Source organism: Bidens hawaiensis, unplaced genomic scaffold (assembly GCF_021521415.1).
Source record: "Bidens hawaiensis isolate Kalapana, Puna unplaced genomic scaffold, B.hawaiensis_p1.1 tig00023071_1, whole genome shotgun sequence".
Classification (NCBI taxonomy): Eukaryota; Viridiplantae; Streptophyta; class Magnoliopsida; order Asterales; family Asteraceae; genus Bidens; species Bidens hawaiensis.
Genome location: NW_027493615.1, coordinates 295,603 through 320,894, shown reverse-complemented (window position 1 = coordinate 320,894; position 25,292 = coordinate 295,603). Strand labels below are relative to the sequence as shown.

General features: G+C 35.7%; 1 protein-coding gene and 1 pseudogene across 1 annotated transcript; both read right to left on the bottom strand.

Annotated features, from left to right (window-relative positions):
- LOC143566916 (ras-related protein Rab7-like) overlaps positions 1–8,631 on the bottom strand; it is a 49,456-nt pseudogene extending 40,825 nt beyond the window's left edge.
- Positions 2,618–8,373, bottom strand: LOC143566913 (ras-related protein Rab7-like). The gene is made up of 6 exons (XM_077053472.1): positions 8,363–8,373; positions 8,089–8,188; positions 7,860–8,006; positions 4,458–4,538; positions 4,241–4,386; positions 2,618–2,970 (listed from the first exon to the last, which is right to left on the bottom strand). Exons 1-6 carry the CDS (start codon positions 8,368–8,370, stop codon positions 2,904–2,906), a joined length of 549 nt encoding a protein of 182 aa, XP_076909587.1. The 5' UTR covers positions 8,371–8,373; the 3' UTR covers positions 2,618–2,903.
- Positions 8,632–25,292: the final 16,661 nt, after the last annotated feature.

Below are 25,292 nucleotides of genomic sequence, written 5' to 3'. Positions count from 1 at the left end.
CAGGTCGATCGGCGGCTACCAGGAAATATACAAATTGTTTAAAGTGCTTATGAGATGAGAAGATGCATATATAAACCAACTAGCTTTATTATAATCTATATATCAGAAAAGAATATTTTTCAGGGTTGGTAAGACGCCATTGATGAATGATGAATCAGAATCAGTATTCTACTCATTTTATTCGTTTTGTGTTAAAATTGTCGATAAAGTTGAGTATCGGTCAACTTTTACCATATCTGTTGTTTAAGATTTAATAATAATAATAATAATAATAATAATAATAATAATATTTCAGTTTTCAGTTTTTCACAAACTTATTAATGTAACGAAACGTCTTTAATTATGTTTAGACAAAAATATAATTAAATACAATCTAATTGTAATAGGTGTTTATGATCTTATAGATAAACAGAAGTTTGCCAGTTCATTGTTATGAGTTTTCATTAGTTGTTAAAATAAATTTTAAGTAATGATATTTTGTTATTATGGGCTAACCCATTACGAAATTTCCAATTATATCCTAGAAAATAAAATAAAACTTCCTATTATATCCTATTCCTTGTTATTAATTATTAAGAACCAGTTTGAGTCCCCTTGTTACAGGTCGATGGTTTATTAGGTTTTTGTGTTTAATCGTTTCGCTATTTATATTTTGTAATAATTTATTTTATTTTTTAACGTAGTACACAAACACATACTGACATCTTGATATGTTTAAATGAACAAACACAAATATTTTTTTTATGAAAAAGGGTGGTTGATGTATGTGATGATGATGGTTGATGTAGGGTGCCTATTATTATAATATATAAAACTGACTTGATATATAATATTTGTATTTGTTGTAACCTCTGCAGCTGTTGTTGTAAGTCATTCTTATGGTTGCTTAGTTCTTATCTATCTTTAAAAATCATATTAACAATGGTTAATTGTTAATGTCCATAAATGATTTTGATTGTTTTAGGAGTTACGTGAGAAGAAGTAATTGCATTAGTAGTACTATTGTAAGGAATATGTAACTTGATTCTATGAATTTAATTTAAAGTTTGAACAAATTATGTTGACGAGGAGTAATAACAACGAAGAATAAAGTCAAATAACTCAAGTTAGATTATAAAAGACAGAGAGGAAACCAGAGGTTAATGATGAAAATAATATCTTGAATAATAATAATCTCTCTTTCTTCGTTTGTTATAAGTTATAACACCTCAAGCAACCCAAATGGGCCTTCAACAAACTCTCACCAGCTAAGCCCATATACAAGTAGCTCCAAGCCCAAAGAACTTAAACTTTTAAAAGCCCAAAGCCTCCAAAGCCCACCAGACACAACACATGCACATATCAGAAATAAACGAGTAAGCGCAAGTGCGCAACACAGTATACAAATATTGAATACCCTTTTTTACACGTTATGAATTATTTGCTACCTAAATAACCGTTGTAATTACATGAGCTCACTTCATAGTGTGTTACCCAAATTGCTTATAGAACTTGAAGCCCGGGTGTGATTCGTTTCATAATCATTGTTTACAACTCAATTTTATTTCTTGCAAATTGTTACTTTGTTTTCATTAAAACTCAAAAATAATTATTTTAAACCTAAATCATATTTGGTCTATACGACTACTCAAAAAGGTTTCATAATTATTAATCAATTGCACTTAGATCACTGACCACAAACTCTTCATGGTTCGACACCCTTTCTTACCCTAACTAGTTTTAGGTGATTAGGAACACATTTCTCTTTATCTTTGACTGGTCCGACGACGATCCGATCAGTATCGTCTTCTTCATGATGTTCACAATCATCTCTCGCTACTCCCATAACCTATATTGATTCTCACGTTGGAAGATGGTTACATAAAACACCCCTTCCTAATTCCTATAGCGAGGCTAACGACGCATCTGTTTTGCAGATCTAACTCATTGCATATAGAATTCAAGGCAATAGAAGGATTGATGCTTGTTGAACCCCCAGTATAAATCCACGTTTAGATCGGTATTTCTTAATCGGTCAACTACAATATCAATCATGGAAAAAATTGGTGAAAAGAAATCAGCTTCTCGATTATATGTGCTATCATATAATTTCATTATATGTATTTTGTTGAGAAAGTAATAGCTTCTCAATTGTATGTTCTTCTATTTCCTTTGTTTACAACATATTTAAAGAGTTCAAGTAGTAAACACATCGAACACAAACACAAAGAAAAAAAAATTAATAATAATAATTGAATTTCTATTTACGCATCCGCTTGCTTTGTATAGCACCCGGTTCTCAAATACTTCTCAAAACGATTACAAACTGCTGATTCGGTTCAGTTTAAAACTTATTATTTCAAACTGGTTTATGGATCAAATGATAAAATGAGTTTCAGTTTAGGAACCAGCTTCAGCTCCTAAACCGATTTCAGTGTGCACCCGAGAAATGTGATCATTGTTGTGCACAAACTAAATTCATCCACTGTAGTTGACATCGTTGTGTAATACTGTAATGTCACGTCATTTGACAAAGATTTATGAGACGTTTCTTTGTTTCCCGGTCGCTACAACTTGAATAACAAAGTTACAAATTTAGTATTCTATCAACTTTGAACATGCCTGGCTTTATTCATAGCTATTAAATATTCAAGATCAGATAAATAATTCAAACAGTGGTGGCAGGTGTCAAAAAGTCAACGAGTCAACATGTAAATTATAGTGTTTTACACATCATGAAATATTCATTTAGTATAGATTCATAATAAATTAACAACAAAGCAGGCAAACCTTAAAAAATGAGTTCAAGGTTGATGAAAACAATTCAATAAAATCTTCCACAAAATTTGGTTTAGAGGAAAAGACACAAGTGAGAGCCAGCCTCAAGTATAAAAATGCCAAGGATGACGTGAGCAACAAACGTATTAACACGCACACCCACCTCCTCGTTGCTCTGTTTCCGGTACAGCCTCAGGGACACCTTGGAAGTATCTGTTCAACATTAATGCAACACAAACATATTAATCAGTTCATTTCAAAACCGATCAAGTGTACTTGTTTAGAACCACTAGTACATGTAGTATCCCAAATAATATCCTCAATGGTCAAATATCATAGTATTTTATACCAGCTTGACCCGTACCTTATAGGATCACTAGTTATGCCCTAAATCTGATTCAACTTATTAACAAGCCACCTGACCCACCCATTTTTTCAGATGTACTAGCAGCCCAAAAAAACAGGCTGACTTGGAATCACTTCTAAGTCAACTGCAAGTTCTGCAGCCATGGACCATGGTTGAAGATAGGCGGCTCACCAATAAGGGCTATTTGGGGGGGCCACATATTATAATCACAGCCATATCGGATATTTGGACCCGCGGTTACACTCCTACCTAGAGTTCCAAACTAATTCTACATCTTTTCCACATTTGACACAGCTAAAATGCAGTAACATTACAGTAGCAAAATATATTGCTACCAATTATACTCGCAACTGATCCAGGACTAGATGCTATGCTACTATCTATGAATGGGTAGATTTGGGTTATATTAGAACTGAAATGGGTCAAACCAACTATATTAAATAGAATTAAAAAGATTAAACGGGCCAAGCGGGATGAAATACAGGCGCCCGGAGACATTTGAGTCAGACTATTATTTTGATAATACGGTTTTGTAATCATATTAAGTGCTTATAGGGGAAAAGGGACAAAAAAATGTGTGGGTCGACCAAACTATTTTGACCCATGTTAAAAGTTTACGCGGTTTGACCCCTCTTACCCAAGATATCCCTTCATTGATAGTAGAATAGAAAAACATGCATGAACTCCTACTAGTTTCTCATATGTGTATGCGTGTGTGTATATAAATGAGATAGCTAATGCCGGTCTATTCAACTATTATTTTATATATTGAGGCAAATACAGGTAGTAGTACGATGGCTGTAAATTTGGTTCTATGTCACTGTTCTTTACAGATCCTAACTCACATTTATGCATCAAAACAGATTTCATGTTATTGTCGAAAAGTTCAAGCATCTTGCAAATCCCTAAACATCAATCACATGATAATAACGGTTAAGATGTTATGACCTCGACCACTAACATTTTCTCTAAACTCCACAGGATCCGGGTCCATACAAAATATTTGAGACAATATAAATCACAAACTTTACCTAAAATGTTTTTTTTCCTATTGTCAGCCATATTATAGTCTCAAATTGTCAGCTATAGATGCATGTGTATATAATGTGAACTTACATATCCTGCTCATGCTCGTTCGTCATTGCAGTTCTGGCAATAGACAGGAATGCAGCGTCCACATTATGATCTTCTTTTGCAGATGTCTCAAAATAAGGTATATTCCCTTTTGCAGCACACCATTCTTTTGCCTTCTTCTCGGAAACCTAAATTCATATTACTTTTAGTAAATTGCAAAAACTTAAAAGTTGAAAACATACCTAATAATGAAACTTACAACTCGACTATTTCCCCCATCGATATCGATCTTGTTACCAAGTAATATGAAAGGAAAATTATCGGGGTCTGCTGGGTTTGCCTGAAAATAATAGAAAGCATCAGTATCGAATGAGTGTTAAAAGTAAATGTTGCGTATTTCAAATCTCTAAAAATTTTATTACTACGTTTAATTCACTAAAAAATCGACCACTACCACTACCACTACCATTATTATTATTTAAGTTTATCTATTATTTAGTTTCCTTATTATAGTCAATTATGCTTCCTTATTGTTAAGTTTATCTATATAATGTAATCTTGTTTATGAAAAAGAATAAGAAAGAATTATTATTTGGGTCTATTTTCTCTTCTTCTCTTGTGTTCTTGGGAGATTGACGGTTATCTCGAATAAACCATAACAATTGGTGCTTTCATTGAGTGATAGCCTAGATGGCTTTGGAAGAACTCTTGTGGGAGCATCCACAATTACCTCGTTTCACTAGATCTAATCCCGCCTTATGGATCTCTCAAGCTGAACGGTATTTTTCCTTTTACGCGATCTATGATGATGAGCGATTTCCCTATGTCATTGAATCCTTCGATGATGAACCATTTTGGTGGTTCAATGGTTGGCATCGGAGTCCAGACTTCATCACATGGGATACTTTTACTACCGCTATGCTTAATCAATTTTGTGTTAGTGCCGTAAATAACCCTTATTTCACAAACGACACCACCATCGATTCCGAGCCACCACCCTACCCTACCAAAACTGTTGTGACACCAACCACAGCTGAGACATGGTGCACAAATTCAAAAGCCATGCAAGTTAACTCTTATAAACTTGAAACTATTGTCACTGAACTTCCTGCCCAATTGGAGCATACTAACGTCATGCTCACCAACTTCCTTCAAACATATGCTCCATACTTAATTAATATATTAATTAAGTTTATCTTTTATTTAGTTTTCTTATTGTATTATAATTAGGTTTCCTTATTGTTTATCTTTTCCTATTTTATATGTTTTTTTTTCCTATAAATTGTAATCGTTTCAATAAGAAAAATAATAAGAAAATTGTCTCAAGTTTGGTCTCTCTTCTTCTATCTTGTTCTTGGAGCCTAACCCACTCTACGGGTGTATCGGGAGATTGACCATCTCGAATCGGCCTCTATCAATTTGGTGCTTTCATCAATCGTCCTCATGCCTCCTTTGTCGCGTGAAGACATGATCATGGCCTTGGTCCACAAAATCGATCGGCTATTGATCCAACAAGAATCAAGTGCCGCCCTTGCCAAGTTGCAGTTTGACTCCCTCACTACCACCATGAACCAAATCACCGCTAACCTTACCGCCGCCCTCACCAAAATTTCTGACACCTCCTCGCCGATAACCAACACAAAACTAGATCTTCCACCTATAATCCCAACACCGAAACCAGAAAAACCGCAGTCACCATCATCACCTCTAACAGCTTATGATGCCTCTCCAATCCCTAAACCCACATCACTAGCCAAACCCATTGTTTTCATTCCATACAATGGACCCAAGACCACCAGTATGCCGTTACCAATGGCTATGACTTCTTTTGCTATAAAAAAGAAAAGCACATGGTTATCACTACCTCCAATTTGTGTCCCATACGCATATTGCTCCCTGCCCTACATAAGTTTTCAACAAACTTACTTTAAGATGATAAAAGAAGGCATCTCTACCAAAGATTTGTCCAGGTTTTTGACAACAATTCCTACAACATCTAGTTTCTTCGCAAAGCCAATTCATTCTAGTAAAATTAGGATCACATATCTTGCGGAGAGACGAGAGTAGCGACCGCCATGGCGAGCGGTCGAGACCGCCCCGCTTGAGGTAGTCAGACTTGAATGGCGGCCACCATGGACAACGCTTTCCATTCTTAAGGACAAGAACGTTTTGAAGAGGCGAGGAATTGATATGATCATAAATATTATTTAAGTTTAATATATTAATTAAGTTTATCTTTTATTTAGTTTCCTTATTGTATTATAATTAGGTTTTCTTATTGTTTATCTTTTCCTATTTTATATGTTTTTCTTTTCCTATAAATTGTAATCGTTTCAATAAGAAAAATAATAAGAAAATTGTCTCTAGTTTGGTCTCTCTTCTTCTATCTTGTTCTTGGAGCCTAACCCACTCTACGGGTGTATCGGGAGATTGACCATCTCGAATCGGTCACTATCATTCTTCCACAAAGCATATACGGTTTGTTTATCTTGAGCATAACACCCAAACACGAGAGTTCACGAAAAAACAGAAGGTTAAGAACAAAGTTTGATTAGCTTTGATGAAACAAATTGCACTGTACATACGCATATGGCATATATACTTTTTTACTATAATTAAAGTGATTATAAAAACATGCATAAACCAACATTATGGTTTCATAATACACACAATATCCACTATAAAGAACAATCTAGCATTCTACCAAAAACAAAAATCACCATCTAAAGATCTTACTTCTATGTAAAAGTTAAGAAAGAACAAAACATTTAAACAACAAAGGGCATGGACCAAAAGAAGCACAGTAATGCATGGAAGCATTAGCAGTAAGAAAGTCAAGTTTACAGGTGTACAATCAGCATGGAAACTACCCAATAAATTACGACTTATCTAGAATATGTAGCTTAATAATATCTACTAACCGAGACAAAACTAAACAAAGATATATGTTCAATAAGTACATATATCTTAGAAAGGTAAAAGTAAAGCATTCCAATTAGTCATGTGTTCTCTAGTAATTTCAAACTTAATATTTCACAAATCAAAAGTTCCAAACACAATGCCTTGACATGTAGAGCTAAAACACGAAGGATGTTAAATGCAATATACAAACTTAAACAACAACCACCGTTTCCAAGCACAATGCCTAAACATGTAGAGCTAAAACACGAAGGATGCTGAATACAATATACAAACTTAAACAACAACAACCGTACCCTGTAAATCCCACAAATAACAAAAACTATTGGTAGGGTCTGGGAAGGGTTAGATGTAGGCAAAATCGTACCTCTATCCATGAGGAATAACATACATGTACTAACGTACCAATATCAAAACAAGTGATGAGGAAGTGACATAGTAAACTACAAACGCACATAACATCCTAGGAGGCTAGGACACATATAGACATAAATACAAGAAGGCAATCATAGGCCAAGTCCACCTAAGATGTCGTATAATCTAAAGCCCCGGAGACAAAGCTAAGACCCAAGACTAGAGTGTCATCCCCTAAAAGTCGTTAACCTTAATTCTACTTCTCCTATCATAGACAATGTCCTCAGAGAGGTGCAACTCTAGCAAATCATGCCTAATTGATGTAAATAGTTATAACCTAAGAAAGGTTCGTGAAGAAACAAAAACGAGACCAGTATTAAACATGTACCTGTTTGAGAAACTCCTCATGCCAATTGTCAAGTGTGTCGAAAGACCGCATGACATTCACATCATACACAAGAACACAACAATCTGCTCCACGATAAAATGCAACACCGAGACTCTGAAACCTCTCCTGCCCCGCAGTGTCCCATATCTTGCAATTAAAATTTTACAACCGGTAAACAAAATATACTTGTAAAACGATCAACAAAACAAGTAGAATAAGAATATCTCACTTGTAAAGTGACAAGCCTGTCGTCTATTTGAAATTCCTTGGTGACGAAATCAGCTCCAATTGTAGCTTTGTATTGCTGACTAAATTTCTTATGCACGTATCTTAAAACCAGTTAAGTTAATCGAACCACATTAACCAAATTAAATCCTAAATTACACAAACTTTGAATTTACATGAGTAGCATATTCAGATTCAGATTCAGATTTCATAATAAAGTGATAAAAGTTGACCTACATCGGCAGATTCCGATACTCAATCAAAAACTAGTAGGATACAGATTCATCAATGACGTTTTACCAACACTGAAAAAGTCATCAATAAGTCAAAATAACGAAAACCCTAAAACAATATTTATTTATATACACATACATACCCACTGTCGCCAAGGACGATAACCTTAAGCAAGGTTCTTCGTCGCATAGACATATTATCACGCACTAAATCTAAATCTAAATCTAAATCTAAATCTAGAGAGTGATTGGATCAACAGTGAATAGAGGAGAAAAGGGGCGCCAATTTCGATCTGTGGTTCTTCTGTAAAAGATTTATTAAAACTGTGTTGTGACTGATATGTTTGTTATTGTTATTAATAATAATAATAATAATAATAATAATAATAATATATTATTCAGGTCGGCTACCAGGAAATGTACAAGTTGTGTGCGGGATGTATAACTTGTTATAGCGTAAGTGGGCTGTTTTGTTATGAATTTTAACCTGGAAAGTGTTGTTGGACGTTTTGGGTGACCGACGGAAACCGTCGTCTGTTTTTGTTAATGTTGTTATGTTAGGTTACTTGTTTATGTTTTTGCTTTACACAACATCATTTTTATTATTATTATTATTATTATTATTATTATTATTATAGGAAAATTGATAAATGGTTGATTTTCTTTTGGTGAATTATTTAAGGTAAGAAATAAATAAATAGTTTTCAGTTTTCACAAAGATACGAAAGTTACGAAACGTCTCTATGTCATGTCATATTGTGGATTTTAGTTTTAGAAAAAACAAAATTTAATTATCATTTTAATGATAGACCATGCTTAGTCAAAACTAAGCTTCTTCGGGCATTTTGCATTATGTGATGTTCGCTCAGCATTTCAATATTTTGCGAAAAAAATAAAAAAATGTGTAGTCAAAACTCTCCAACAATCATTAAACAATTATTACTTTATAATTTTTTTAAAAAATAAATTAAAAGGGAAAAAATATGATTAATTGGAAGATAACGATGAGGCGCTTTGTACATAACCTTCACCCTCAAATGTCACCCAAATGCCAAGAGGGGCGGTGGTCCCTGGTATTATGGCATAACGCCACCCATAATTAGACACTGGATGATCTTATAAAAGTTTTCATAAATTATTATTAAAAAGCATATATAAAACTGTAATGAATTTTGTTATTATTAAGTGAGTATTAATCTCTTTTTAAAAGTAAGTAAATATAAAGACGTTCATAAATGGTACCAAACTTCATCATGGTTCTTAATTTCTTATAGTCATTCACTTTGGGGTAGCAAATCAAAATGAAAAACTCACGTTGGGTTTAGGGATAATCAGGCTCGAACTGATGAAAGGATCCCATGATCCTGGACCGATCTTACCTGGGATCGCAAATCCCAAATTCGTCTAGGCGATGACCGCTCGGCTAGGACGCGACAGAGGAGCTTCGAGTGACTTTTTTCTTTGCTCTTCGACAGCCCGTCACTCGAAGCTCTGCCCTTTGCTAAAAGATACTCCGAAGGCTTCGGGATCGAGGTCTCATTAGCCGAAGAAGACCCTGGCCAATCCACGTGGCCTGCTTGACGAACGTCAGCGACGGAGACATCGTAAATTGGTCCGCGGGCATCGCGATCAAAATGAGGATAATAACTATAAGTATAAAAAAAAAACCCTTTAACCATTTATAAAAAGGTTTACATTATTGCTAAAGGGAAAAAGATTTACATTAATGAACTTGAATAGTATTGTAATAAAACTTGGTAGTTGTCTATGTTTTTTTTACTTATATGTGATATGTGATATGTGATATGTGATATGTGATATGTTTTTCATTTTATTTGAGATATTGTTTCAAATGCTTTTCATGATTAGCTCGGCCATCATTACTAATCATGTTTCTCGATACGGTACACTTAGTCAAACACACCTTGATTAGGAATTACGAAAGAGATGAGTTAATTGGATGAAAGTCAATATAATGTTAGTTGACATTGTTAAGTAGAGAACTAGATATTTTTATAAAAATGCAATTCAAATAAAATTAACAACACATAGTTTTCCCCCGTACCCCTGTTCATAATACGTCTTCACAAATCAATGATCCAAATATGATGTTAGAATTGATGGGTGATTGATGATATACTAATGATTTCAAAAGGATATGGAACATATTTCAATGACCAATTTCAAGTTTTAGTCATTTAATTTTCAGATCTGATAATTTGAGTTCGTTGTTGGTCAAAATTGGACTCAAAATGTCAAACTTAGAGTTATACACTTATGCTTATGAAATTGAAGGTTAATTGGGAGTTGGTTAATGATTCCGAGTATATTTGTATAAGTTGCGTTTATCAATGTGAAGTTTTGATGAATCAATTTTGAGGATTATGAATCATTTGTGTTTAGTGTTTAGGGTTCCTACAAACCTAATATTTCACATATGTAGTGCATCAATGTTGCACATACGTAATGCATATATACAGCACATCAGTATGAGCGTATGTAACATAATGTTAATAGGTGTAACACCCCGGCTTTAAGCGGAATACGCCCGAGCGTAACGTACAGATCACTCATAGCTCGTAACACTATTTAAAGCGGCAATAGTTATATAATTTCATTTCGTAACGTAACAAGTACACAATTATTCATAATTAAAAAAAACACTTCATCAAAACAATAAATAAGTTCTTTATTCAAATATCCTAAGGTATACTAATGATCTTCATCCTTAGCATGCCATTGATTCAACCTGTAGCACGTTGAAAATAATATATTTTGTCAACAATTAAGTTGGTAAGTTTTCATAAGTTTTTGAGTATACATATATATAAAAACCAAGATTCAACATTCGTAATGTAATAAATATTCAAGCGTAAAGTAAATGAAATCAACTAATGCCGTCATCTCGTTCCTTTAGCCGAGGCCATAGTAATAGGGGAAATGAGAACCACCTTACGAACCGGCCTGTTGCACATGTGTATGTGTATGCGTTTGCGTAACTTCTACCATAAGAATAGTAAACACGTTGCAAGCAAGTTCACGTATAATCATAAACAATATGCAAGAATAATATTAACATGTACGCTAATTGTGAATCGGTTTATAAATAAGCACATAACTAACGAATAAAACTTGTGACATGCTACACCCCAAAAATGTTAAAAGCGTTAAAACGGGGTTATGAAGAACTCACTTGGAATAGGGAATACGGTAACGAGGAGATGGTAACAATTTAAAGCAACTAGGTGGTTTCACGATAAGTCCAGATAATTCGTCCTAGTTATAAGGTATAAACAACATAAATATCTAAAGTGGAAAGAATGAACTAAACATGAATACAAAACAAAATAGGTTTATAATAGATTTGTGGATCGTTAGTTTGTTATGTATATTTAAAACGGGTTTTCAAAAGTGTAATTAAAACTTTTATTAGTTTATTTATTCTTATAAATCGTGTTGGAATATTAAACGAAACTATAAGTTTAACCATTTAAAATATATGTTCCGAATTATATATTTATATATATAAGAACGTTAAATAAACTCTATTTTAAAGGTTCAATGGGGTTCAGTTTAGTTAAACGAGTGTAAACAATATTTATTCTAATATAGTGAAGTGTTTAATAATTAAAAAAGGTTTAAAAATAATTAATATAAAAAAAATCAACAAAAAACGGGCCTAGGGGAATCGAACTCGCGCCCCAGGCCGGTTCAAGGCTTAATGAAATGCCACTGACCATCCAAACCAGTGTATAACATGCTTAGAACACTGAAAGAAATATATTTATGTATCAGATTCGTTATCCCCAAATCCACCATGAACCCTAATTTGTTTAATCTGTTTAATTCGTTTGAGTTAATAAAAATTGACTTAGGGTTCCTGTTAAACACAAAATTCCGATTCAAATGCATGTAACAATTACCTGATTTGAACAAGAATTGATGGAGGACGAGAGATTAGGGTTTCGGCCAGATGACGAGTTCAAACGAGATCAGAAACGGCTTCTTAGATGCAATTGTCTTAGGGTTTTGCTTCGTGATAGTGAGGTGATGGTATGGAGCAATTTAATTGAGTTTTGGACTCGTATTTATAGGCTAACGAGATCGATTTCAGTTCGCGTTCTTAGTTAATGAAAACGATCCGTAATTGATTCATTCTAGCTGTTAATTACGCGTTAAGCTATAATAGGAAGGAGAGTGTATGATAAGGATCAAGCTATTTAATCAAATTCCGGATTTTATGGGTTAATTGAATCAAAAAATATGGAAGGGGGGGGGGGGGGCTGATGGTGGTGACGGGAAAGGAAAAGGGAAGAAGAAGATTTGAATAATATTTGTAAACTAGTCCCTTGGGTATTGCTTGGTGATCACAAGTTGCTAAAATACACATATTTTACATTAAACGAATAGGTTACGAGCCACGTGTAATTATGATGATGATAAAACCGAAAACATAGTTAATAATTCAACTCTTTTTATTAAATAGAAAGATCCGATTACAAACGGGTCATAAAACGAGTACAAATACTAGTTTGAATTTGACGAATGTCACAATAGGGGTGAACATTTAAAGGGTCACACCCACCAAACCTGTGTATTCGACCCGCCAAATCCGTGGAACAAACCATCATCCAAAATAAGGTACGGGTCGTACCCAGCGGAACAAGGAAACATCTCTATGTTATGTCATACTGAAACATGCATAAAAAAAATTGTTGATTTTTTTTTATTTTGTGAATTATTTAAGATAAACAAAACATAATTTTCAGTTTTCACAAAAGTATGAACGTAACTTAATGTCTCCATGTTATGTCATATTGTAATGATTTTAGTTTTAGAAGAAACAAAAAATTATCAAATGTTATAATAGTTTTCATAAATTATTATTAAAATAAATAAATAAAACTGTAATAAGTTTTGTTATTATTAAGTGAGTATTAATCTTTTTTTAAGTAAGTAAATGTAAAGATGTTTATAAATGGTATCAACTTCATTATGGTTCTTACTAAGTCATTCTGATTCACTTTAACTATTTATAAAAAGGTTCATCTCATTGTCAAAAGGAAAAAAGATTTACATTAATTTGAGACTTGAATGGTATTGTAATAAAATTTAGTTGTTGTCTTTGTTTTTTTACTCATGTGTGTATTATTTTACTTTTCATTTTATTCGAGATATGTTTCAAATGCTTTTCAATGATTAGCTCGGGCATCATTACTAATCATGTTTGTCGATATGGTAAACACTTAGTCAGACACACACACACCTTGATTAAGAATTACGAAAGGAATGGGTTAGAGCATTCACAACCCGTCCTCCATCCTTATCCCTATAATTACACTATAAAACACTACATTTCTCTTTCCTGTTTAATTAAATAATACTTTTTATACTTTTATCATTACAGTTTTCTCTCTCCTCTACTCACAACCAATTCAACAAATATTAAAATATAAATAGGGACAAACTTTGTTTCCCCAAATTTACAAAAAATAAAAAAAATCACTACATTTCTCTCTTCACCATATTATTTACATCAACAACCATTCAAAACTTCACCATATAATTTACCAATTCTCCTCACATAATTATGAGGAATGGATTGAGAATGCTCTTAATTGGATGAAAGTCAATATAACGTTAGTTGACGTTGCTACCAGGACATTAAAAGAAGTTATAGGAGTGAATGGCATTAATCAAAGTGAGGGTTATGTGAGTGAAAGTGTGAGACTATTACATATAACAATAAGCTGATAAGATTATTACATATAAACAAGGTAATTCCTTATTCCTTAATGGTTGTCCGATCATTTGTCATAAGAAAAAAAACTCTTACCATCCATAGTAAGAGGATAAATAAGTTTTTAGCTGGAGGTACCTTCCTTAATTTCAAATCGACAGAATTACAATAATTGTCCTTTATGTTTATCCTAAATTTCACTGGTGGTCCTTTATCTTTCAAATTGATTTTTATTATCCTTTACGTTTAAAAAAGTAACACCTTTTGTCCTTTAGGCCTAACCCCGTTAAAATATCTCGTTAAGTTGTGTCACGTGCTTCTCACGTGGGGGTATTTCCGTCATTTCAGGTCCGGTTACGTTTCCCCCCCCCCCCCCCCCATTATATACCCAATTCCACCCCAATCGTTCCCAATTCCACTCTCACTATCCTTCACCTTCTAGAATTTAGGGTTTAACCACCAAACTATTGATCGTCGACCAAGCATACGGTAATGGGTGATTCAGGCTGGTACATACGTGAAACAATTGAAGATGTGGACCTCGACCAAGTATACGGTAATGTTTCATATCCAATTTTGATTTCTAAACCTAGTTTCTGTGAACCCCGTCTATGAACTTGTTGATTAACTTCTCAAAATTGTGTTTTTTCAGCTTTATATCCAAGTATTTTTAGCATATGCATGCATTCTGGTGGTAGATTAACATTACCTCCAAACTGTACCTATGTTGGAGATAAGACAACATTTATGGACTTAATCGACATAGACAAGTTTTCAATTCATGAGCTTGATATAATGCTGGATATGTTAGGCTATAGTGGGACAATTCCAATGTATTACCAGTTCTTGCATCCTGAAAAGAACTTAGACAATGGTCTTGAACACCTAAGTTGTGACCAGGATTGTCTGAACTTGGCTAAACATGTGGAAGAGCATAAGCTCATCCATGTTTATACCAGTCATGGAATAAATAACATAAAAGCTCTTTTTACCTCACCAACTAAGACTGTTACTATTGAAGAGATTGATGAACCTGGACCATATGCTCGTGTGCCCTTAAAATTAAACTTAGATGAGAATGTAGGTCAATATATTGGGGCTGGGCAAGGGTAATCTAGTGGGGCTGGGGAATATAGTGGGGATGTGCATGATGATATAGGTGTTGAAGTTGGAGTTGAAAATGAGAATTTAGGTGATTTGGCAGAGGGGGGTGGTGTCAGTGAGGACTGTTGAAGCTGGAGTTGAAAATAAGAATGCAGGTAATTTGGAAGATAGGGGTGGTGGCAGTAAGGATATAGGTGATAGTGATCATGCTGCTGATTTAGATGAGGGGGTGGTGGCAGTAAGGATATAGGTGATGGTGATCATGCTACTGATTTAGATGAGGGTGGTGGTGGCAATGAGGATGAGGGGGGTGGTGGCAGTGAGGATGAGGATGAGTGTGATGATATTATATTGTGGATCCTGAAAATAATATGACAGACCCTGAAGTTGACATGAGTGATTATCGGATGAATGTTGATTCAGATGTAGAGGATGTGTTTGACTTTAGAAATGAACAGAAAATGGATTTGGGGGAGGATGTAATAGACAATGACAAGTTTCTAAGTGGGTAAGACTCATATGGGAATGAAACAAGCTCAAGGAAACACATTTTACATGATATAAGAAGATCAAATGAAAACATGGCTAACTTTTACCTAGGTCAGATTTTTGGAACAAAGGATGAGGCCAAGAAGCTTATTAAAAACATGCTGTTGAAACTAGAAGGTTAATTAAAATCACAAAAGATGATCACATTAGGGTTAGGGCAGTTCTGGTTCTAAGCCAGATTTTGAAGTTGATGATAGTGCCATAGTTGGGTGCATGTTTCTAAAGGGAAGAAAACCAAAGACAAAGGTGCAAGTGGTAAAAATTGTAAAAGCAAGGGAGCTGTTATGAAAAAAGGAAAACCTAAAGGTGGAGGGGAGACAAGAGCAGAAATTAATGTTGCTGGGAGAGAGAAAAGGACAAATCCTAATGAATATCAATGTCTATGGGTGATGTTACTTTCCAAAGAAAAAGATTCTCAATCTTGGGTGGTTAGAACATTAAATACCAACCACACATGCATTCAATCAAGACACATATATGCTTGTACATCAAACTTTTTATCTGAACAAATGTTAGAACAAATTGAGGAGAACCGTAACATCTCACTAAAAGCATTTTAGGGTCAATTTAGAAGGAAGTATGGTGTTAGTGTTCATAAGATGAAAGCAAAGAAAAAGGTTGAAGGGGACTACATAGAACAATATTCTTTGCTTAGGGAGTATGCTGCTGAGTTAGTTAATAAGAATCCAGGTAGCACTGTGAAGATTGAGGTTGAGCCACCAACAGATCCTGAATCTACAACCAGATAGTTCAAAAGGATATATGTATGTTTGGCTGCACTAAAAAATGGGTTTAAAGCATTAAACAAGGATTTGCTTGGTCTAGATAGTGCATTTATGAAAGGCACATTTCCATGTCAGATGCTTGCTGCGGTTGGTCTTGACAGCAACAATGGTATATATCCTATCTGTTATGCAACTGTGGAGTCAGAAAGTAACAACTCATGGACTTAGTTCTTAGAGCTTTTGTCAGAAGATCTAGAAAATGGAAGCAATTCAACGTTAACTTTCATGAGTGACATGCAAAAGGTAAGGAATTCAATATATTCAATCTTTACTTTCATTATTTTATCTTTAACCTTCTGTTTTATGTTGAACAGGGGCTTCTTCAAGCCATTCAAACTTTATTTCCTTGTGCTGAGCACATATACTGTCTTAGGCATATCCATGAAAATATGAAGACAAAATGGCAAAACACGTCCTTTATGTATGCACGTTTTTTCAATGGACATCCTTTAGCAAACTTAATAACAGAAAACATCCTTTATATTTAAAAACTCTATCACGTTTTGTCCTTTGATGCTAACACGGTTAAATTTTCTTGTTAAATCTGGTCATGTGCCTTGCACATAAGGGTAGTTTTGTAAATTTATACATTTATTTATTTAATAATTAAAATAAAAACATAAATATATTTAAAATAAAAACTCTCTCTCTCTCTCTTTCTTCCTTCTTCAACCCATCAACTTCATCCTCATCACCATCAAATCCGTACCCCAAACCCCCCCCCCCCCCCCATCTCCAACTACCATTAAATCTGGCCACCCTGACCACCACCATCACCGTTGACTGACATGCCACCACCACTGCAATGTCGGCTACAAGTTGTAGTAAGTAGAAGACAGAATTACAAATTTTGTCATTTAAAAAAAGCCAAATTACGGTTCGTGTCATTTTTTTAGTTTCTTTGCAGGCGGTGTCCTTTAAACATTTTTTCCTACACGCTATGTCCTTTACACTAACTAGGTTAGAAAAACTCAGTTAAATACCCTCACGTGAGGCGCATGAGAGGGTATTTTGGTATTTTCAACGAAGTGGATTAATATTTATAAAATAAACTCTCTCTCTCCAACCCATCTCCATCTCATCTCCAATTCATCTTCATCTCCATTCCACCTCCAAACTCTTTCCTCTTCCACCACTCTCCCCGCCACCATCACCACCGTCACCACCTGCAACATGTGTCAACATCACCATCTCCAAACTCTTATTCATCTCCATTCCACCTCCAACATGTGTCACCATCTCTGTGACCACCATTAGATCCGACCACCGCTTATCCCGACCACCTGCAACACCAAACGGCTTAGAACCCACAAACCCAGATCCGACGAACGGCTATGAACCCACAAACCCAGATCCAAACTCCGACGGAGGAATCCAGTTTTCCGGTCAAACTCGCTGGAGAAGACCAGACGAAATCCGACGGCAGGATGTTACAAGACTTTGCTAGATTGGCTAACCGTTGACCGACAATGTTGACTTTCCCTCCTCGAGCATACGTTCGTCGGATCTGGGTTTGTGGGTTCGTAGCCGTTTGGATATGGGTTTGTCGGTTCTTCTCCGACGTTATCTTCTCCGGCGATTGGTGGTCGATTATTATTATTATTATTATTATTATTATTATTGTTGTTGTTGTTGTTCTTCTGGTCATCTTGTTGTTCTTGTTGTTGATTATTATTATTATTATTATTATTATTGTTGTTGTTGTTGTCTGGTAGATTGGATGTGAAGAAGAGAAGGGTGAAGAGAGTGGTGTGTGTGTGTGTGTGTGTTTGTGAATTTATTGTTATTATTATTAATATGAGTATATAAATTTGTTTTGATGAGACCAATATGCCCTCACATGCGTCTCACGTGAGGGTATTTAACTGAGTTTTTCTAACCCAGTTAGCGTAAAGGACATAACGTGTAGGAAAAAAATGTTTAAAGGACACCGCCTGCAAAGAAACTAAAAAAAGGACACGAACCGTAATTTGGCTTTTTTAAAGGAAAAAATTTGTAATTCTGTCTAAGTAGAATCCGCCCAAGGTTTCAATTCAAAATTAGGGTTAACACATATTAAAACCTTCAATCTCGGATTCAAGTTCTGGGGTTTCGTTCTAATCAATTAAACGGTAGAAATAAAGACTTGGTGGCGGAAATCGATGAAAAAATACTTACCCTCATTTTGATTCTTTGGTTGGGTTCATATGAGGTTGTGATGTAACAGGTGACGTTGTGATTCAAAGCTGGTGGTGTTAGTTGGTGGCTGATGATGGAGGTTGTGATGCAGTGGCTAAGTTTACAGTTTAGGGTTTGGCGACGGTGGTGGCCGGCGACATTACCAGTGGTGGTGTTGGGGTGGGTGGTGCAGGTGGGGGTGGTTGCCGGAGATGACTTCGTTGTGACTATAAACCGTAACCTATTTGGATGGGTTGAAAAAGGAAGAAGGAGAGAGAGAAAGAGTTTTTATTTTAAATATCTTTATGTTTTTATTTTAATTATTAAATAAATAAATGTATAAATTTACAAAACTACCCTCATGTGCAAGGCACATGACCAGATTTAACAAGAAAATTTAACCGTGTTAGCATCAAAGGACAAAACGTGATAGAGTTTTTAAATATAAATGATGTTTTCTGTTATTAAGTTTGCTAAATGACGTCCATTGAAAAAACGTGCAAACATAAAGGACGTGTTTTGCCATTTTGTCAAATATGAAGCTTGCATGATATAGATGTGTACTTTACAAAAACATGATCTACAACTGTGCTACCAAAACAACAAAACCTGAGTTTTTAACTACAATGAATGAGTTAAAAGAATTCAACAAGGAAGCACACTTGTGGTTGTCAAAAATAGCACCTGAATCCTGGACCAGGTCACACTATTCTGGTTAGTATTCATATACTTTAACATTATTTATGAGTAAATTAGGTTTGGTATGCATGTTCAATTTTGATTAACATTATTCATATACTTTAACATTATTTGATTTGTTTGGTATGCATGTTATTTTGATTTATTTGGTATGCATTTTCAACTTTGATCTTAGGAAGGGCAGTTTGATGTAATGATTAACAATATGTGTGAGGTTTACAATGACAAGATAGTGGAAGGCAGGGACATACCTATAATATCTGCACTTGAGTATGTAAGGGAGTATCTAATGAGGAGGATTGTTACTGTGCTTGGTATTATTGATAAATGGGATGGCTTGTTGACACCTAGGGCCACTGAGTTGTTTGCAACAATCCAGAATTAGGCAAATCTACTACCATGTGCAGTGGAATGGAGGGGATCTATATGAGGTGAGTGGTAAACCCACTGATCCACGAGTTGTGAATTTGGAAATGAGGACTTGTAGTTGCAGGGGCTGGGAAATTACATGTATGTCTAGTATATTTGCTTATATACTCTTAATTCTATGGGCAAAATGCTTAATATACTCTGTACATGTTTGCCATGCAGACATGTTGTGGCTGCACTTTGGGTCATGGCTGCTAATGGAGAAAGGGTGGGGGCATTAGAAAGTTGGGTTCACCGGTGCACACAATGGATAGGTGGAAGCTAGTTTACTCTTTCAAAATTAATCCAATAAAGGGGATGTCTATGTGGACAAAATGTGAGGCTCCTACAACCAGTGTAGCACCCAAGCATCACACAATGGCAGGTAGACCTAAGAAGGCAAGAAATTGGTCAGCAGTTGAAAAAGATGATGTACCAACAACAGGAAAGTTGACAAGAAAGAACACCTTAGGAGCATGTAGCAGGTGTGGGAGCACTGGCCATAATGTGAGGACCTGCACAGGCCCACTTAAGAAGAAAGGTAAAAAGGCAGCTTAATATGGTTCTTGTGCTTGTTTAGATAAGTTGATTAAGTGTTTTGAACTTGTTTAATATGGTTATTGTTTATGGTTATGTATTTTGGAACTTGTGGGATCACTTGACTTGATTTGGTAATGGTTGTCGAGTCTTTTGAACTAATGATCTTAATGTTAAATAAATTATGAAGTAAGTGTTGAGTTTTGAGTTTTGGTTTGTGGGATCACTTGACTTGAGTTTTTGAGTAAATTAGGTTGCAGTGTAAGTGTATTTTAGAGTAAATTAGGTTGTAGTGTATTGTGTATTTATGAGTAAATTAGGTTGCAGTGTATTGTGTATTTTGAATTTGATTAGGTGTGCAGTCAACTATGGTCATATTGTGTTGAAGTATGTTTGACTATGTGCAGTCAACTATGGTCATATTGTGTTGAAGTTTGATTTTGTATGGTCATATTGGATAAACATCTTGTATGGTCATATTGGATAAACATCTTGTGCAGATTCAAACAGATGTGCATAATTTGGCACTAGCATTAGGATACAAAAGTTGATACATTACATCATTTTGGCAGATACAAAATATGTGCATATTTTCACTTACAATAAAACAAACTTAATTCATACTCATCCCAACTGGCCTACCTAACAAACTAAAACAACAACATTGCACTTGCATCAAAAGAACATTACATAAAAACTAAACCCTAGCCAGCTAACAACCAACATCTTCTTTAGTTTCTTTGCATTGGATTCACTTGCAGTCAGTTTGCCTTCACAATTTTTAAGAACATCTTCAAGTTTGTCCTTTGCCCTAATCAAACCATGAATGATGTCTGTACATCTTTCACACCTTTGATCAAACCAACCAATGAATCCACATCTTGAATCCTGGGTTTCGACATAAAAAACCTGATTTCAGACCACTATCATTCACACCTTTTATCGAACAAACAAATCATTACCTGGTCCGAACAGGAGTAGAAACGACGACCTGGGTTCTTGGGTGTCCATGACGTGAGGATGATTGCCTCTTTACCACATTTGCAGAAAACCATAAACTGAGGATGGATTTGGGGAAGAATCGAATTTAGGATTTCGGGATTCTGGGGAACCCTAAGTTTTAACTAATGAACGATCGGGGGTGGAATTGGGTATATAATGGGGAGAAAACGAAACCGGACCTGAAATGACAGAAATACCCTCACGTGAGAAGCATGTGACACAACTTAACGAGATATTTTAACGGGGTTAAGCCTAAAGAACAAAAGGTGTTACTTTTTGAAACGTAAAGGACAATAAACATCAATTTGAAAGATAAAGGACCACCAGTGAAATTTGGGGTAAACATAAAGGACAATTTCTGTAATTCTGTCTTTCAAATCTAAGCATTATAATATATTACAAAAAAAATGAGGCATAACATTGTGTTCTAGATACATGTATTCAACAAATTTAATCCATCGTATTGAACATTTTTTTGCATGTAATTAAGTTTTCTCATTGTGTTCTTAGTAAGGTTTTTAATGAGTCATCTTAATTGATTAGTAGCATTATGCACACTTCACTATGTTTTTTTGACAAGATTTTTAACAAGGCAACATGCATGACCAAGTGTATGGAAATATCGATACATGAGATTGTTCCACAAGAAGTCAAGAAAAAATACAAAGATCCAACTAGTTGGTTATGCTGATACAGGATACTTATATCAAACCCACACCAAACTCAATCCGAACATGCATACATGGCCGGAGGTATAATTTCATGGAAATAGGAAAGTGGGCACTGTTAGTGAGGACATTAAATCACACAGAGTTTGTTAATGTTATTATGTGAAACGAGAATGTGTATGACTAAGGTTTATGATTCAATGTATTTAAATTTTAAACTCATTGTTTACGAATTTTTAGGCTTTTGTGGTGTTTATATACATTTGATGGTATGAGAATTGCCGTTCATTAAGGTGGTGTTTTGTTTTTTTAAAAAGATCTAAAGGGGCTCTTTTGTATGCGTTGCAGACCACGCGCAGATATTGCCCTTTGCAGATTGTTTGTTTTTCCAAAGATGTTTCACTAAAAAACGTATGCGCGCCCACTTCTTGGGGCAGACATGGTCCTTCCACTTCTTACCTCTTCTCGTATGTTTTCTTTTATCTTCAAACCATAATCTCCAACCTCCACTCTTCCCTCTCCACCACAACACTTCAGCCACCACCTCTCCACAGCCATCAGCCAGCCGACTGTCCTCCTCACAACAACCGCGCCGCCGGCAGCCACTCCGCCCCAGCCTATGCTACGATCTGGCCGCCACCTCTGCTTCAACCATGACTCTAGCCGCCACCACCACTTCCAACCCCACCTTCGGCAGCCTCTTATCCACCACCCTCTGTTCCCCTTACTTCTTCTTCGCTAACGCCGCTTAGTCCATCTCCGGCTAACTCTCCACCAGCGTCGGAAACTCCATATTCGTCAATCTTTCCATTCCCGAAATCACTAAATCGTCCATCAGAAGGCTTTCCAGGAGAGGCGAAGTCAAGAGAATCAACTATTAATGTAATTACGGTTTGATGGTTATAGTTGTGGTCGTCTTTGAGATTTTTCATATTGTAGGTTCTTGATTAGTGATTTTTCAAGGAATTTGATTTTAAAGTTTGTTTACTGGAGTATGATAATGTGATAAAAAAAAGATATACGCCCTCTTTGAATTATTTAATATGTTTAATAAGATTAAAAAATTCGGTTTATTTAAAAATCTGTTTATTTTAGTAGTCTGCAGACTTTAAAAAAACAAGCAATCTTCTTATTGCAGACTGCAGAGGTTTGGTCCACATTTTCTGTTGCAGCTGCCTACAAATATTGTCTATAGACTGTAGACATTTTACCTCTTAAAAAGCAAACAATGCCTAAATGAATGCTCTCTCCCTCCCTCACTCCCTTTCTCACTCTCCTTTTATTTGTAAATTAATTAAGATAAGATATAGGTTTAATATTTTTCATACCGTACTTTGTTGTGTTGTTTGTTTTTCAGAGATAAAATGTCTGTAGTTTGCGGACCACATCTATAGGCATCCGTAGAAGAAGATGTGGACCAAACCTATGTAGTCTGCAAGAAGAAGACTGCTTGTTTTTTAACGTCGGTAGATTGCTAAAATAATTGGTGTTGGTGTACGAACTGTGGAAGTGGGTGGTGGTGGTGGTGGTGGTGGATGGTGATAGTGGTAGTGGACGGTGGTGATGGACAGTGGTGGTGGCCGACGGTGAGTGGAGGTGATGGACGATGGTGGTGGGTGGTGGATGGTGGTAGCGGCCGATGGTGAGTGGTGGTGATGGGAGGTGGTGGCGGGTGGTGGTGGCGCACGGTGGGTGATGGTGGTGCTGGACAATGGGTGTTGGTAGGATGTGAAGAAATGTGAAAATGTTGGATATTAGCTTATTTTTTAATACCATAAAAGCACATTTCATGTTTTCTTTAAGGAAAACAAACTGTTTTCAGAGACTTGTGTCTGCGCGCCCGCAGACATAAGCCTATTGCATATCTTTTAAGCAAAAACAAATAGAACATGAGATTTTACTAGTTATTTTTTTGAGTTAAGCGTCATTTTAGTACTTGTGGTTTCGCCAACTACGCAACTTTAGTATCTATTCTTTATTTTGTGCAAATGGCTACCTCAGTTTTAAAAAACTTGCATTTTTAGTACTTTTTTTCTAACTCCGTCTATTTTTCCCGTTAAGTTAGAGATAATTTGATAACTTCGTTATTTTCTTTGTTTTTTTCTTTTCTTTTTAACGCTTATATCTTGTAAACCATAAATCCCCAAATCATAACATCAAAATCCAAATCCTAAATCTCCAAATATCGTAAAAATTCAAACCCTATGATGATATGGAGAAAGGGTTTGGGGATTTAGGATTTGGATTTTGATGTTATGATTTGGATTTAGGGATGAGGAATTACAAGTACAAGGCTAAGTATAAATAGATACATGATTAGGGTTTACAACTTAATCTCCAAGAAACTAATAATGGGCCATAATTAAATAATACGGGTCAGGCCTGCCACTAGTCTTCAGTTAATTAATCTGTCACAAAGATGTCTTCTACCAGACCCAATTAAGCCTCCATAAACCCAACAATCTCCCCCTTGGAGGCTTGATAATCTTCAAACTGCCTACTGATGATCGCTTGTACCTCTTGTAATCTTCCTCGTCTTTCTGGTTGCATCTGCCTTCTCATCACTTAACCTGAACGCCCGTTGAAGCTCCCCCGAGCTCCAACACAGCAACCATGGCTACAACTGCCACTGACTCATTCTCTATCCCTACCGGCTCCTACTTACACAAACTGCCGAATCCTGGAATACCTTGAGAACAAACAACACTCTCCATATTAAGCAGGTAATCTTCTGGAGAGACTTTAACCGCTGAAATACTGGTTCTCTTAACCCACTGTTTGGTAACTCTAGAAAAAGCTTTGACTGACTGACTGCCAGTGCTCCCACTGCCACGAAAACCTCTAACTGGTTTTTCTGAACCTTTTCTAGCACGTTCAACCTGAATCTAACCTGTGGCTCTGGATTTATCTCCTGCAAAACAAACCTTCTTCTACCCATTAACTCTGTGAACCGGACTTTGGTCTTCTTCTGAACTGGGTTGGTCACTCCCTCAGATGATAAACTAACCATATACAATGAACCCCTATTTCTTCCTCGAGCAATGACAAGATTTCCCTTTACAACTTTCCACTGCCCGTTCCCATATTTAACCTCATGTCCTTGTTCATCCAACTGCCCGACAGAAATCAACTTTTTCTTTAAGCTTGGAATCACTCTGACATCCTTCAAGGTCCAAGAACCAGCTAAAGTAACTAAATTCATGTCATCCATGCCCGTAACATCAAGAACATCATTGTTCGCCAGTTTAACCTTACCAAAATCACCTTCCTTCATATTCTGCTATGCTTCACTGCTGTGGGTAGCATGAAATGAAGCACCAGAATCC

What these genes read in the sequence shown, in the direction of transcription:
- LOC143566913 (XM_077053472.1), bottom strand. An exon ending in ACAGGCTTGTCACTTTACAA is followed by an intron (nt 8,007 to 8,088) that starts GTGAGATATTCT and finishes TTTAATTGCAAG; the next exon opens with ATATGGGACACTGCGGGGCA. An exon ending in ATGGGGGAAATAGTCGAGTT is followed by an intron (nt 4,387 to 4,457) that starts GTAAGTTTCATT and finishes ATATGAATTTAG; the next exon opens with GTTTCCGAGAAGAAGGCAAA.